General features: G+C 43.7%; 1 protein-coding gene across 2 annotated transcripts in view; it reads left to right on the top strand.

The window, feature by feature from the left end:
• The window catches only part of LOC139262453 (PRELI domain-containing protein 1, mitochondrial-like), a 59,116-nt gene that overhangs the window by 22,611 nt on the left and 19,950 nt on the right, over positions 1-16,555 (top strand). Inside the window, exons 3-6 of one of the 2 annotated variants that reach the window (XM_070877648.1) lie at positions 2,675-2,900; positions 4,668-4,781; positions 6,146-6,224; positions 13,438-13,601. In XM_070877648.1, coding sequence (XP_070733749.1) covers positions 2,675-2,900; positions 4,668-4,781; positions 6,146-6,224; positions 13,438-13,577 — 559 coding nt within the window. In that variant the 3' untranslated portion in view covers positions 13,578-13,601. Of the gene's footprint in view, positions 1-2,674; positions 2,901-4,667; positions 4,782-6,145; positions 6,225-13,437; positions 15,080-16,555 lie in introns of those variants that run through there. The other variant, XM_070877642.1, reaches the window with a different exon arrangement.

Raw genomic sequence — 16,555 nt, forward strand, 5'->3', positions numbered from 1 at the left:
GCACCTCCCCTTTTCATAATCTGTCACCATTCAGATAATAGTCTGTCTCTCTGTTTTTACCACCAAAGTGGATAACCTCACATTTGTCCACATTATACTTCATCTGCCATGCATTTGCCCACTCACCTAACCTATCCAAGTCACTCTGCAGCCTCATAGCATCCTCCTCGCAGCTCACACTGCCACCCAACTTAGTGTCATCCGCAAATTTGGAGATACTACATTTAATCCCTTCGTCTAAATCATTAATGTACAATGTAAACCGCTGGGGCCCCAGCACAGAACCTTGCGGTACCCCACTAGTCACTGCCTGCCATTCTGAAAAGTACCCATTTATTCCTACTCTTTGCTTCCTGTCTGCCAACCAGTTCTCAATCCATGTCAGCACACTACCCCCAATCCCATGTGCTTTAACTTTGCACATTAATCTCTTGTGTGGGACCTTGTCGAAAGCCTTCTGAAAGTCCAAATACATCACATCAACTGGTTCTCCCTTGTCCACTCTACTGGAAACATCCTCAAAAAATTCCAGAAGATTTGTCAAGCATGATTTCCCTTTCACAAATCCATGCTGACTTGGACCTATCATGTCACCTCTTTCCAAATGCACTGCTATGACATCCTTAATAATTGATTCTATCATTTTACCCTCTACCGATGTCAGGCTGACTGGTCTATAATTCCCTGTTTTCTCTCCCTCCTTTTTTTAAAAAGTGGAGTTACATTGGCTAGCCTCCACTCCATAGGAACTGATCACAGTCTATGGAATGTTGGAAAATGACTGTCAATGCATCCGCTATTTCCAAGGCCACCTCCTTAAGTACCATCAGGCCCTGGGGATTTATCGGCCTTCAGTCCCATCAATTTCCCGACGAATAAGGATTTCCCTCAGTTCCTCCTTCTTACTAGACCCTCTGACCCCTTTTATATCCGGAAGGTCGTTTGTGTCCTCCTTAGTGAATACCGAACCAAAGTATTTGTTCAATTGGTCCGCCATTTCTTTGTTCCCCGTTATGACTTCCCCTGATTCTGACTGCAGAGGACCTACATTTGTCTTTACTAATATTTTTCTCTTTACATATCTATAGAAACTTTTGCAGTCCGTCTTAATGTTCCCTGCAAGCTTCCTCTCATACTCTATTTTCCCTGCCCTAATCAAATCCTTTGTCCTCCTCTGCTGAGTTCTAAATTTCTCCCAGTCACCGGGTTCACTGCTATTTCTGGCCAATTTGTATGCCACTTCCTTGGCTTTAATACTATCCCTTATTTCCCTTGATAGCCACAGTTGAGCCACCTTCCCTTTTTTATTTTTACGCCAGACAGGGATGTACAATTGTTGTAGTTCATCCATGCGGTCTCTAAATGTCTGCCATTGCCCATCCACAGTCAATCCCTTAAGTATCACTCGCCAATCTATCCTAGCCAATTCACGCCTCATACCTTCAAAGTTACCCTTCTTTAAGTTCTGGACCATGGTCTCTGAATTAACTGTTTCATTCTCCATCCTAATGTAGAATTCCACCATATTATGGTCACTCTTTCCCAAGGGGCCTCGCACAACGAGATTGCTAATTAATCCTCTCTCATTACACAACACCCAGTCTAAGATGGCCTCCCCCCTAGTTGGTTCCTCGACATATTGGTCTAGAAAACCATCCCTTATGCACTCCAGGAAATCCTCCTCCACCGTATTGCTTCCAGTTTGGCTAGCCCAATCTATGTGCATATTAAAGTCACCCATGATAACTGCTGCACCTTTATTGCATGCACCCCTAATTTCTTGTTTGACGCCCTCCCCAGCATCACTACTACTGTTTGGCGGTCTGTACACAACTCCCACTAACGTTTTTTGCCCTTTGGTGTTCTGCAGCTCTACTCAAATATAGAGCCAGTCAAAACATTTTTTTTAAAAAACACTGCTCGTAAATGTATTCTAGTCAATTTAAATACAAATATGTAAAAAATGTCCTTTAGGGGAAGGAAACCTGCTACCCTTCCCCGGTCTGGCCTATATGTGACTCCAAACCCACAGCAATGTGATTAACTCTTAACTGCCCGCTGATATGGCCTAGCAGCCACTCCGTTGTATTAAACCGCCAGGAAAATCCTTCACCTCACGGACTGCAGTGATTCGAGGCGGCGGCTCACATAGAAACATAGTAACATAGAAAATAGGTGTAGGAGTCGGCCATTCGGCCCTTCGAGCCTGCACCACCATTCAATATGATCATGGCTAATCATGCAACTTCAGTACCCCACTCCTGCTTTCTCTCCATACCCCTTGATCCCTTTTGACGTAAGGGCCACATCTAATTCCCTTTTGAATATATCTAACGAACTGGCCTCAACAACTTTCTGTGGTAGGGCATTCCACAGGTTCACCACTCTCTGAGTGAAGAAGTTTCTCCTCATCTCAGTCCGAAATGGCTTACTCTTATCCTTAGACTGTGACCACTGGTTCCGGGCTTCCCCACCATCGGGAACGTTCTTCCTGCATCTAACCTGTCCAGTCCCGTCAGAATTTCATGTTTCTATGAGATCCCCTCTCATCCTTCGAGGGCAATTGGTTATGGGCAATAAATGCTGGCAATGCCGGCAGCGCCCACATCCCGTGATTGAATTAAAAGAAACGTTGTGACAGCAATTCCAAAAAGGACCCCTTTTTCCGTTTCAGCAAACACGTATTAACTGAAGATGTGATTTACCGTGAAGTGACTGCTGACAACAAGCTGGTTTCTAGGCGTCTGTTTACAAAGACGAATCGCCTGCCCCGCTGGGGGGAAATGATCTTCCCCACGAACCTGGCACAATCTGTTTTTGTTATCGAAGATTCCATAGTCGATCTTCAAAACCGAACATTTACCACTTTAACACAGAATGTTAACCACACGCGCCTCATGGTAAGTGCTGCCTTCTCCTTCAAGTGTGCTAGCTATTCCCTGGTTGAGATCACACTTGCTGTTCTCTACGTCATTGATGAGTGCTACTTTTCTGCTTCTTGGGGGAAATTATCCATTGCAATGAAACCAGAATAAAAATCCAAGAGTTGTTTTGTTTAATCTCAATTGTGATGGTGAACAATGTAAATACCAAACTCGGTGCTGGCACTCTCCCCTCTGAGTCAGAAGGTTGTGTGTCTTCAAGGCCCACTCCACGACTCAAGCACAGAATCTCGGCTGATCCTGAGGGGGTCATCCAATGTTGGAGGCGCTGCCTTGCGAATGAGGTGTTAAACAGAGGCCACATCTGCCTGTTCAGATGGAAATCAAAGAACTCACGGCACTTTCGTGTAAGAGCAGGAAGATCTTCAGCCATCATGGCCAATATTCATCCCTCAGTCAAAACCACTCAACAGATTCACAAATGCAATGGCCAATTTAATGCACAGCAAGGTCCCACAAAGCGGGATAAATGACCCGATAATCTATTTCAGTAATGCTGGCTGATGAATGAAGGTTGGTATTCTTCAAAATAGGGTGCTATGGAATTTTGTACATCCAGCTGGACAGGCAGGGCAGGGTTTATGTCTCATTTGAAAGACAGCACCTCTAGACTCCCGCATCACTGCACTGGATGGTGCTAGATCTGTGTGCACAAGTCTTGGAGTGGAGCTTGAACCAGTAACGTTCTGATCCAGCATCGAGAGTGCTACCAACTGAGCCAAGCAGACACTGGCAACATCACTGACATAACTTGGCAATCATTAGCCTTCTGTTACTGGCTGAAAACTATCTCCAAAGACTGTTATTTCAAAGGCCAGTTTCTTTCCACAATGTAGAGCCTTCCTTCCGAATGGATGGATGGCAAGATCTGGGAGGGAGAGGTAAGCAGTTATGTAAAGAATTTCACACATTAAGGAGGGGGCAGGGGGAAGGTGTCGCATTGGTAGTGTAAGTGCGGGCATATCCGAATTTGATTCCTTATTTGCCTGTATTTCTTATTCACTGTCGTCTCCCGATTGAAGTTTGAGGGCCTGGAGGTTTGGAAAGGACTGTATTTAGGGCGGTTGCCTTATTAGTGAATACGTTCCAAACGAGAACACCAGTGCGGCACCACTAACTGGTATAGCTGCCCCACCCATAACACGTAATATGTTTATAATCACTGCAATGTAATAACATAAGAATTAGGAGCGGGAGTAGGCCCACTTTAGCCTGCTCCTCCGTCCAATAAAATCATGGCTGATCTTTGACCTCAACTCCACTTTCCCACCCAATCCCCATATCCCTTGATTCCCCTCGAGTCCAAAAATCTATCGATCTCAGCCTTGTATATGCTCAACAGTTCAGCATCCACAGCCCTTTGGGGTAGAGTGTTTCAAAGATTCACAACTCTGAGTGAAGCAATCCCTCCTCACCTTGATTTTAAAAGGCCGACCCCTTACCCTGAGACTATGCCCCCTAGTTCTTGACTCTCCAGCCAGGGGAAACAACCTCTCAGCATCTACCCTGTCAGTCCCCCTCAGAATCTTATGAGATCACCTCTCATTTTTCGAAACTCCAGAGAGCAACATTTAATAGACATGATACAAAAAGTAAGATCATGAGAAAAGTTGTTCTCTGAAAGCTCAGAGTTGAGACTTGCAGTTAATGCAGTTGTTTCGTCCCATGTGGATAAAAGTTTCAACAATTTCAAACTTTTGAAACTGCGCTCTTTGCTAATTTCAGCTGATAGAGGAAAAATGTGTATATATTCCCAATCAAGAAAATCCGTCGTGGACCCAAGTGCAGCGTGAGGCATGGATCACTTCAAATGTATTTGGCTTTTCACGGGCAATTCAGGTAACGGTCTATCATTGGCGAGTGTATGCGTGATTTTTATAAGAACATATAAAAAAAAAAGGAGCAGGCCATTTGGCCCCTCGAGCCTGCTCCACCATTCAGTAAGATCATGGCTGATCTGATCGTGGCCTCAGCTCCACTTTACTGCCCGCTCCCCATAACCCTTCACTCCCTTATCGTTCAGAATTCACTGGCCTCTCCTGATTAAAGCTTGAGGGCCTGGAGGTTTGGGAAGGATTGTTTTTAGGGCTGTTGCCTCATTAGTGCTCAAATTGCAGAAGTTTTTGTTAGCAATTTCGATCAGGTATACTGGAGACACGGTCCGTGAAATGTTGTCAGACAAATGCAAACAACAACCACTTACACTTGTATAGCTCCTTTAGCATAGTGAAATGTCCCCAGGCGCTTCACAGGAGTGTAATCAGACATTTGACACCAAAACAGCTCCTATCACATTGGCAGAGACTGTTTTTTGGTATAGACATTTGTTTTACATTGCATTACTTCCCACACACACACAAATCTAGGCTGACACACCAGGGCAGTACTGAGGGAGTGTTGCACTGTCACAGGTGCCGTCTTTCGGATGAGACGTTAAACCCCCGTCTGCCCCCTCTGGTGGATGTAAAAGATCCCACGGCACTAATTTGAAGAAGAGCAGGGGAGTTCTCCCTGTTGTCCTGGCCAACATTTGTCCCTCGATCAACATCACTAAAACAGGTTGTCTGATCATTATCACATTGCTGTTTGTGGGAGCTTGCTGTGCCCAAATTGGCTGCCACATTTCTCGCATTACATCAGTGACTATACTTCAAAAGCACTTCATTGGCTGTAAAGCGCTTTGGAACGTATGGTGGCGGTGAAGGGCGCTATATAAATGCAAGTCCTCCTGACTAACAATTGAATAGCCCGCCAACACTATCCAGGCTCGAACTAGAATTGCAACCACTTGAGTGAGGTCCCCACTCGCAACCATCCACCAGCAGGGCATCCTCCGCAGGGCAGGGAGAAAGCATCGAGATTATGTGGGCAGAAATTATCATTGGATTTCCATTTGAAAAGTGTAAGTCAAGCGGTGTGCAAAAGTGCCTGTGGGCTCGCTCATTGTTGATTTGCATTGGCATGATCAGAAGCTTGCTGGATAGTGATATCTCAGATCAGTTTCCCCAGGATTAGCCTTTGAAACTAATCCTTCGTCTAAAATAAGCAGCTTCCTAAAGGCCTCTGCACATTGGGACCTTGTGGGTATCCCCACCTGCCCGAACACCTTTCAAAATAACACATTTGGAAGTGAGCTTCTTCATGCAAAACTAAAGTGTGCGTGTTTGGAGTTTTAATAACGTATAATTTTTTGCGTATGATAGGAATTTGGTCTTGCCAGATTTAGAAGAAATCAGACAAAAGCAACGGAAGGATTTGAATATATACTTTCTAATTTGCAAGGTATGTGAATTATTCATAACATTCTTTTTCGTATTCTTCCCAGCGCCTGTCTTTGCAAATTTGTTTTTCCAAAGTAGCTTCATATTCCCCAAGTCATGGAAATCGGTCATTGTTTCAGAATCCCAATATATTTTATAGGAGCAAAGCATAACCATTCAGTCAAGGATAAGCGACAGGCAGCGTGGAATGTCAAATCTTTGGATGTGTGACACGACGGTGCATGACCCATGAGTGATGGTTATGTCAGTGAAGCGTTACTTGGAATATTTTTCAGATCACACTAGCCAGGGCTGAAATCTATTCTGACTGCAATGGTGGAGGCAGATGTTATTGTTGATTTGGGCTTTTGCAACAGATTTTGCCCCTCGGACTGATGGTTTGTGTTAGTGGGCTGTGCATCGTATAAACTGAAATCTGCTTCTATCCTTTTCCAGTTGACTGAACGAAGCAAAACCCAGATGTAAGTTATTGCTGGAATTTTACGTAAGGGTTAACACATGCCAAGGCAGCTTTGTACAGGCTAAAACTACAAATCCAATTTATTTACCATTAAATAATTTCCAACATCAAAGACATTGGGTAAATATGACTCAGCGTTTTTTTAAAAAAACCTTTATAAAAGATCTCTAAACATTCCACAAAGGGTTAGTTTACCCTCTACAAGCTTTAGACTTTTCTAGTTAACACTTTCCGTAGATTCATTCACATCCCCATTTTGTACTTGTGAAATTACCATTTCATAATAGTAAATGGGTAGAATTGTGCACTTTTATGTTCCTCGTGGTTTGATGGGCATAAAGACTAGGCGACACGCCACAAATTTGTACAATTTGGTTTAATGCACCACGGCAATTCTTCCCGAGCTCTCGGCAGTAGCACATTGTGAACATCAAGTAGTGCAAAATTGGGTTTGTGCCAGGAAGTCCGGAGCTGGAGGGATCTTCAGTTTTAGCTCTTTGCTCCCGTCAAAGCAACAATCGTAACATTATATGACCATAATAGGAAGGCCGCCCTAGTGAAACCGAAAATGTGCTTTGCCTGGAATCTTGACATCCTTCTGCTTTAGCCTGAAAATCCCATGCAGCACTGAGGGAGTCGGAGGTGCTGCCTTTCGGCTGAGATGTTAAACCGAGGGTCCCGTCTGCTCTCCCAGGTGCGCACAAAAGATCCCACAGCACTGTTTCGAAGAAGAGCAGGGGAGTTCTCCCCTGTGTCTTGGCCAATATTTATCCCCCAATCAACATCATTAAAAAGCAAAATATCTGGTCATTATCGCATTGCTGTTTGTGGGAGCTTGCTGTGCGTAAATTGGCTGCAGCGTTTCCCACATTGCAACAGTGACTACACTTCAAAAGTACTTCATTGGCTGTAAAGCACTTCGGGACGTCCTTGGGTCATGAAAAGCGCTGTAGAAATGCAAGTCTTTTTTTTCTTTCTTTTAGTGCCATACCTGAAATATGTCTTCAGGTCCCTTCAGGAGTACAAATGCATTTGGAACAGGTGCAATTAGAGATGCTACATGAATTTTACAACCTCTCTGTTAACCTCTGCTGTCTTCAGCTGCACTTTGTGGTATAATATTATTCTGTTGTTGAAGAATGTGTCCTGTCCTAAATTAATGACTAAATAGAGCAGGAGGAAAAAACTAGTGCTGTATTTTTTTTAAAAGTTAAGCTTTGCTTTTTAAGAAAGACGGAGCCCTTGTTATAAAGAGAAAGGCAGAAAGACTTACATTTCTATAGCGCCTTTCACAACTTCAGGACGACCCAAAGCAGCACTTCACAGCCAGTGAAGTACTTTTGAAGTGTAGTCACTGTTGTAATAGGAAACGCGGCAGCCAATGTGCGCACAGCAAGCTCCCACAAACAGCAATGAGAAAATGACCAGTCAATCTATTTTTGTTATGTTGATTGAGGGATAAGTATTGGCCAGGACAACCGAAGGAGGTTGAATCAATAATGGCAACCTGTCAGCTATTCTGTGCACCAAAGCAAGGAGCTGGTTACTGTTGGAGATACTAATTAGCGCTAAGTATAATGTTTCTTCTGAGATTTGATACAATTAAACAATGGAGTGATTATTATTTAAATGGCGTAGAATGTCTTGTGAATGTGTAATCTGAAACTGTAACAATTGTATTGCATGATACCTTTTTTAATAAATTGAATCTTTCTTAACTCCACTGCTTAAATTTAGCACAGGACTGTGCCTATTTATTGTGCTAGTGGGTGAGTACAAATGTATTTGGAACAGGTGCAATTAGAGATGCTATATGCATTTTACAAGCTAGCTTATTCAGATACAGACTCCCCTCCCCTATATAGCACTTAACTTTGTACGGTTCTGTTGCTTACCCCTAGGGAACATCTCAAAATGTTGTCTCCTTTGTCAGTCTGGGGCCTACTTTTATTACAAAATCTCCCTGGGGTGGGGCGGGGGCAGGTCAAGGTGCTACAGTGGTTCTGTAAATTTGAAAATGGGAAGTAATTATAGAATCGCCCGGATCAGATTTGATTACACGGTGCGATTTTTGGGAACGGGCAATGTGATGCTTTGATCTAATATTCCTTGTCCCTATTCTAAGATTTGATTTTAAAAAGGTAACTCTTGTTGGCCCTTTAAGGGGAATTTCAGATCAATGGCTAACGTGTTCATTACCAGCCTCTTTAACCCACAGAGATTTGGCGTATGGTTATTGCTGCTCATTCAACAACATGCATTTCAGTAGTGCCTTCAACGTAACAAAACATCCCAAGGCAAAGGGGATGGAGTATAAAAGCAGGGAAGTCTTGCTACAGTTGTTACAGATATTGGTGAGGCCACACCTGGAATACTGCGTGCAATTTTGGTTTCCATATTTACAAAAGGATATACTTGCTTTGGAGGCAGTTCAGAGAAGGTTCACTAGGTTGATTGCGGAGATGAGGGGGTTGACTTATGAGGAAAGGCTGAATAGGTTGGGCCTCTACTCATTGGAATTCAGAAGAATGAGAGGTGATCTTATCGAAACGTTTAAGATTATGAGGGGGCTTGACAAGTGGATGTAGAGAGGATGTTTCCACTGATAGGGGAGACTAGAACTAGGGGGCATAATCTTAGAATAAGGGGCCACCCATTTAAAACTGAGATGAGGATATTTTTTCTCAGGATTGTAAATCTGTGGAATTTACTGCCTCAAAGAGCTGTGGAAGCTGGGTCATTGAATAAATTTAAGACAGAGATGGACAGTTTCTTAATCGATAAGGGTTATGCGGAGCGGGTAAGGAAGTGGACCTGAGTCCATGATCAGATCAGCCAAGATCGTATTAAATGTGGAGCGGGCTCAAGGGGCCGTATGGCCTACTCCTGCTCCTATTTCTTACGTTCTTATGTTATCAGACCAATTCTGATATCGAATCACATAAGGCGCTGTTAGGACAAGAGGTAAATTTTAAGCAGTGCCTTAAAGGAGAAGGGAGAGGCGGTGATGCAGAGAGGTTTGGGGAGGTGTTCCAGTTTAGGGCCCAGGCAGCTGAAGGCACGGCCGCCAATGATTGAGTGATTAAAATCAGGGACGCACAAGAGACCAGAATTGGAGGAGCGCCGAGTTCTCAGAGCGTGTTCGTTTTAGCAGTTTGTGCACGCAACACCCAAAGGCCCAACTTTGTAGAAAGGCCGGCCAACAACACCTGCTCTGGCCTATGTGACTCCAGTCCCACACCAGAGCTGATTGATTCTTAACTTCCCTCTGAAGTGGCCGAGCAAACTGCTCGGTTATATCAAGCAGATATAACCGAGCAGTTATAGAATCACCACCGCCTTCTCGAGAGATGGGCGATAAATGTCGGCCTTGCCAGTGATGCCCACATCCTGAGAATGAATTTTTTTTTTAAAAGAAACACCCACAGTGCGATTTCATGCAGTTGTTTGCCGGTGATTTGAGTTGCACATTCTTCCACTTCTGCAAAATGACTTATGCTCTTTTGACACCTACAAATTCTATAAAGAACGCTGCATTTCAATTTTAGATGCTGGAACCCTCCTCCTCCTCCTCCTCCTCCTCCTTCTCCTCCCTCCTCCATCCTTACTGCCTCAAAATCTGAATTCCCCTTTTCCAATTTGTGCTCCCAGAGGGTGAGACACACTCTGGCAGCAAGTTATCAGAAAATCAGCCTCGTTAAATACATAAGAAATGGGAGCGTTCCTCCAATTCTGGTCTCTTGTGCGTCACTGATTTTAATCGCTCCACCACTGGCGGCTATGCCTTCAGCTGCCTGGGCCCTAAACTCTGGAACCCTTCCCCAAACCTCTCTGCATCACCGCCTCCCTCTCCTCCTTTAAGGCGCTGCTTAAAACGTAACTCTTGTCCTAACAGCACCCATTTGGCCCCTCGAGCCTGCTCCGCCATTCAATAAGATCGAGGCTGATCTTGAAATAAACTTCATTCCCACCCCTCTTTCCCCCCCCCCCCCCCCAAGTTCCTCAAAAGGTCCAGTGGTCACTGGTGGCTGTTTGCAAGTCCTGCAGCATCACTTCTGGCTTCCATTGCTGGAGAGGAGCAGGTTAGAAAGGAGTTTCTGGCTGCAATATTACATCGTTACTGTGATTCTCTCTCTCTCTCTCTCTCTCTCTCTCTCTTTCATACTAACATGTAAAGAAACAGTCTTAATATCATTGTTTTTAAATAAGTAAAGGAAGTCAGTTGCACTAATCTTAAGAATAGGCAGAACTGAAACTGCTTCTCTAAATTAAGCCCAGCGCTTCCTGAAGGAGTGCAAGTTCTAGGGCAAACAAAAAAGTGGCTAGCCTGGTGAGAGGCTGATTCAGCCAGAATCCCTGCAGGACATAAGAAATAGGAGTAGGCCATTCAGCCCCCTGAGCCTGCTCTGCCATTCAATAAGATCATACCTCAACTCTACTTTCCCACCCTATCCCCATTTCCCTTGATTCCCTTAGAGTCCAAAAATCTATCGATCTCAGCTTTGAATGTACTGAACGATTCAGCATCCACAATCCTCTGGAGCAGAGAATTCCAAAGATTCACACCCTCTGAGTGAAGAAATTTCACCTCATCTCAGTCCTAAATAGCTGGCTCCTTATCCTGAGACTGTGACCCCTGGTTCTAGATTCCTCATCCAGGAGAAACAACCTCTCAGCATCTACCCTGCTAAGAATTTTGTACGTTTTAATGAGATCACTCTTTTAAACTCCTGAGAGCATAGGCCCATTCTACTCAATCTCTCGTCACAGGACAACCCTCTCATCCCAGAAAGGAGATGGGGTAGTCCTGATAATAAAGGACGGGATAAAGACAGTAGAGAGAAAGGATCTTAGCTCGGAAAATCAAGAAGTAGAATCAGTTTGGGTGGAGCTAAGAAACACCAAGAGGCAGAAAACATTATCGGCCCTCAAACAGTAGTTGTAATGTAGGGCAGAGTATAAATCGGGAAATTAGAGGTGCATGTAACACAGATAATATAGTAATCATGGAGGACTTTAATCTACATATAGCCTGGGCATTCCAAATATGCAGTGATAGTGTGGAGGATGAGTTAATGGAATGTATACAGGATAGTTTTCTAGATCAGTATGTTGAAGAACCTATTAGGGAACAGATTTTAGATCTAGTATTGTGCAACGAGAAAGGGTTCATTAATAACCTTGCAGTAAAGGGGTCTTTAGGGAAGAGTGATCATAATATGATAGTATTTTATATTGAGTTTGAAAGTGATTTAGTTCAATCTGAAACTAGGGTCTTAAATCTGAACAAAGCAAACTATGTAGGTATGAGGGGCGAGTTGGCAAAGGTAGATTGGGACATGCAATGGCAGCATTTAATGAATGAATACATAATTTACAACAAATATACATTCCTTTAAGGCACAAAAACCCCACGTGAAAAGTTGTCCAACTGTGGCTAACGAGAAATTAAACATAGTATTATATCCAAAGGAAAGCAAATGGTATGTTGGCCTTTATTACAAGAGGATTTGAGCATATGAGTAAAGACATCTTATTGCAATTATATAGGGTCCTGGTGAGACCACACCTGGAGTATTGTGTTCAATTTTCGTCTCCTTACCTAAAGAAGGATATACTTGCCATTGAGGGAGTGCAACAAAGGTTCACCAGACTGATTCCTGAGATGGAGGGATTGTCCTATGAGGAGAAATTGAGTAGACTAGTCCTATATTCTCGAGTTTAGAAGAACTGGAGGTGATCTCATTTGAAACATAAAATTCTTACAGGGCTTGACAGAGTAAATGCAGGGAGGATGTTTCCTCTGGCTGGGGAGTATAGAACCAGGGGTTACAGTCTCAGAATCAGGGGTCAGCCATTTGGGACTGAGATGAGGAGAAATTTCTTCACTCAGAGGGTGGTGAATCTTTGCAATTCTCTACCCCAGAGGACTGTGAAGGCTCAGTCTTTGAGCGCATTCAAGATGGAGATGATAGATTTTTTGATCTTAAGGGACTCAATGGATATGGGGACAGTGCAGGAAATTGGAGTTGAGGTAGAAGATTAACCATGATCTTATTGACTGGTGGAGGAGGCTCGAGGAGCCGAATGGCCTACTCTTGCTCCTAATTCTTATGTATGTTCTTATGTATGAGTCCCTGTCCCTGGTCTGTATTGCGTGACCATTGCTGGAAAGTGATTCCTCTCCTCACCCCACCATGTTTGGAGAGAAGAACGAGCTTGCATTCATACAGATCCGTATCATGTTCTCTGAACACGTCCCAAAGCACTTCATGGAATCTGGCAGCATAGCGGGAGGCTACTTGACAACCAATAGATCCACCGCGACGTGCGGGTCACTGCTGGTGTGTAGGCAAACGGCAGTAAATTTGCACACAGCAAGATCCCACAGACGGCAGTGAGAAACGTGGCCAGTTAACCTGTTTCTGGTGGAATTGGTTGAGGGAGAAGTGATAGTTCTGAGAATTCTTGTTTTTCACACAGTGCCATGGTGTTACCAAGTTAAAGGCGCTCTATGTTGTTGTTAAACGCCCAGCTGCACCACTGGAACAAGCAGGCGAGATCTTGGTTTAACAACTCATCTAAATTATGGCTGTGAACATTTGAGATTTTTTTTGAGATGTTACCTTGTGGCCAGGAACATTTAGATATTCTCAGATTAGTACTGAGCAAGTCCACTTTTAGATACAAACATCTACATTAGACAACTCCGTATGTCACTGATTTTCTGTATATTCTTTTGTCATTCCTTCAGGTGAGCTGCCAACCAAGACTTTAAAAGAAACGGCAAAGGGGGCTACAGAGAAGGCAAAGGAAACGGCACTAGCAGCCACAGAAAAGGCAAAGGACCTGGCCTCCAAAGCAGCACCTCAAAAGGCAAAACAGTTCGTCTGAAACAGGAAGACACTCAATCGCAAAGTACATCTTTAGCCCTTTTGAGAATTACATAATTTAAAAGAAAAAATGTTTATTCCAAGAGCACCAAATGTTCCATGTTTCTCAGAATGATCTTGAATTGTACGCATTGAAAGTTTACAACATCGTTTTTTAAATTTTTATGATGTCCCGCGGTAGAAAAATCCTCTAATTGAACAAAGAGGTGTGCAGTCGGGCGCCAAACCTTCTCGAGTAACCTCCCAAGGCTTCAGGATTTAAAAAAAAAAATTCCCCCTCCAGCGCTTAATTGGAACAAGCGATTTATTAATATATTTTAGTTGCGGTATAATAATTTTTTTAATTAAAAAAAAAATATATATATATATATTCTTTTAACTCTTAATAAATAAAACGACTAAAATGAGCTCAGTCCGTGACAGTTAAAGCGATTTACGACCAGTAGCAATCATTAAACGCTGGTAAAATCGAACATTCCTTTGGGAAGAATTGGTGCAAGTCCGTTTTCTGAGAATTCCCCCTTCTTTCCCCCCGCCCCGGGCATTCTGGATTAAACTGGGCACCGTGTTTAACAAATAAAATCAAGGCGGGGCTTTTGTCTGATCTGTTCTTAATTGGATGCTGAATTATTTATTTAAAACATTTTTATGTCTAAGTTCAGGAATACGTCTCGTCAGTTGTTTAGATGTAAAGTGCACAGCTTTGCTTCTCGGTGTGCGCCAGACCTTTTTTAATTAATTTTGACTTTTTAAAAAAAAAAATGTATTTAACACAAAATTTTAAAAATCGAAATAGACAATCCGGGGGCTGAAACACAATCCCGGCCATAGGCAGCTGCTCCATCGGTATCTGTAAAGATGCGTCGACATTTCAGATATAGACTCGTCCATCTTCATCGGAATGAAAGGCGGGGCAGCCAGAGGGGCTGAATGGCCTCCTCCTCTTCCTGTGTTCCATCGATTTGGAAGATGTTGAGTCTGACAGAACTGAATAATATGAAAGGAGAGGGAGGGTCCTGGTCTTGCAGGGTTTTTTTCCCCCCCATCATTTAGTTTTCTTTAACCCTTTCGCTTGCGACAGATGTATGGTTTTTAAAAATTCTGATGAAGGGTCCAGTCTTTTTCATGAATGCTGCTGCATATTCCCAGCAAGTTTTCTCTGCTCAGGCTACTGAAACGGTTCAGCCCTCTTGTTTCTGCAGCAGCCCGGTGTTTACACGTCACAGTAAGGCCAGAAGGAGCTCTGCAGTGCGGGCACGTTTCCTCAAGCGGACGAAAATAAGTGTTTTGTACAAACCTTCGCTGATGAAACCTCTTTAGCTATTAATGTGTCATTATTGTCCAACCGGACGGGTAAAGTTTACTTATTTATTTTCAGTGTTTTTAGAAGAGTTTCCAAAGATTTAATTTGTCTGTCTAACCTTCGGAACCAGCAGTTTCTTAACGTTTAATAAATGTCAACTCAAAATAAACCAGCCAGTGAACTGTTGCACTTTTCAACCAGCTTGTGCTGCCCAGCTGAGAATCCCTTGGTGTTCACACTCTCAACTCGGTGAGTACCTCCCGAAATAGGAATCTGTTCCAGGCGTAAGGCACGAAAGGCTGTTCATTAAACTCAAAGCTGTGGGGATTCGGCCTATACCTTGAGAATGGATAAAGAAAGAGACTTGCGTTCATATGGTGCCTTTTACGACCTCAGGACATCCAAAAGTGCTTTATAGCTAATCATGCACTTTTAGAAGTGCAGTCGGCACAGCACGGTCCCACAAACAGTAATGTGATAATGACCAGATGATGTGTTTTATTACATAGGAAATAGGAGCAGGAGTAGACCATTCAGCCCCTCGAGCCTGCTCCACCGCTCAGTAAGAACATGGCTGACCTTCGACCTCATCTCCCCCCTCCCACACTATCCCCATATCCCTTGATTCCCTTGGTATTCAAAAATCTGTCGCTCTCAGCCTTGAATATACTCAACGACTGAGCATCCACAACCCTCTGGGGTAAAGAATTCCAAAGATTCACCACCCTTGGAGTGAAGACATTTCTCCTCATCTGTCCTAAAATGGCCAAACTCTCATTCTGGTTCTCGACTCCCCAGCCAGAGGAAACATCCTCCCTGCATCTATCCTGTAAAGCCCGTTTAATGACGTTGGCTGAGGGATAAATATTGGCCAGGACTCGCGAGAGAACTCCCCTGCTCTTCTTCGAAATAGTGGCCATGGGATCTTTTACGCCCGCCTGAGGGAGTATATGAGGCTTGGGTTTAACATCTCATCCAAGAGACGGCACCACCAACAGTGCAGCATTCCCTCAGTATTACACTAGTGTGTTGGCCAAGGTTTTGTGCACAAGTCCATGGAGTGGGACTTTTTAAAAAAAAACAATTAATTCACGGGTTCTGTACATTGCCGGTAAGGCCAGCATTTATTGCCCATCCCTCATTTTTATCGAGAAGGTGGTGGTGAGCCGCCGCCTTGAATACAACTGAGTGGCTCGCTAGGCCATTTCAGAGAACCCACAACCTTGTGACTCGGAGACGAGAATGTTACCAGTGAGCCATGGCTGACACCACGTGTAAGAAACAATGAAGAGTACTCCTTAGGAGTTGTGTCGGAGTGGAGGACAATGTACTGAGTCAAGTGGCTCAGCGCAGTGACCACTGAGTTCAGATTTACATCAGTAATTGCTGATCTGATTCCACTATCCCGCCTAGTTTGGTATCCGCTGCAAATTTGACCTCCTTGCATGGAGTTTCTGAATCCTTGTCATAAATGTAAATTAGAAACCGCAGCCACCCCAGCCCTGAGGCACCCAACTCGGTACTAGCCCTCCCTACCCCACCGTGACATTAATCTCCAAAGAAATAAAAACGTGCATGTGTATAGCGCCTTTCACAACCTCAGGATGTCCCAAAGCACTTTACTACCAATGTACTTTTGCAGTGTCGTCACTGTTGTAATGTAAAGGCGGCAGACA

Source organism: Pristiophorus japonicus, chromosome 1 (genome assembly GCF_044704955.1).
Source record: "Pristiophorus japonicus isolate sPriJap1 chromosome 1, sPriJap1.hap1, whole genome shotgun sequence".
In the NCBI taxonomy this organism is placed as follows: domain Eukaryota; kingdom Metazoa; phylum Chordata; class Chondrichthyes; family Pristiophoridae; genus Pristiophorus; species Pristiophorus japonicus.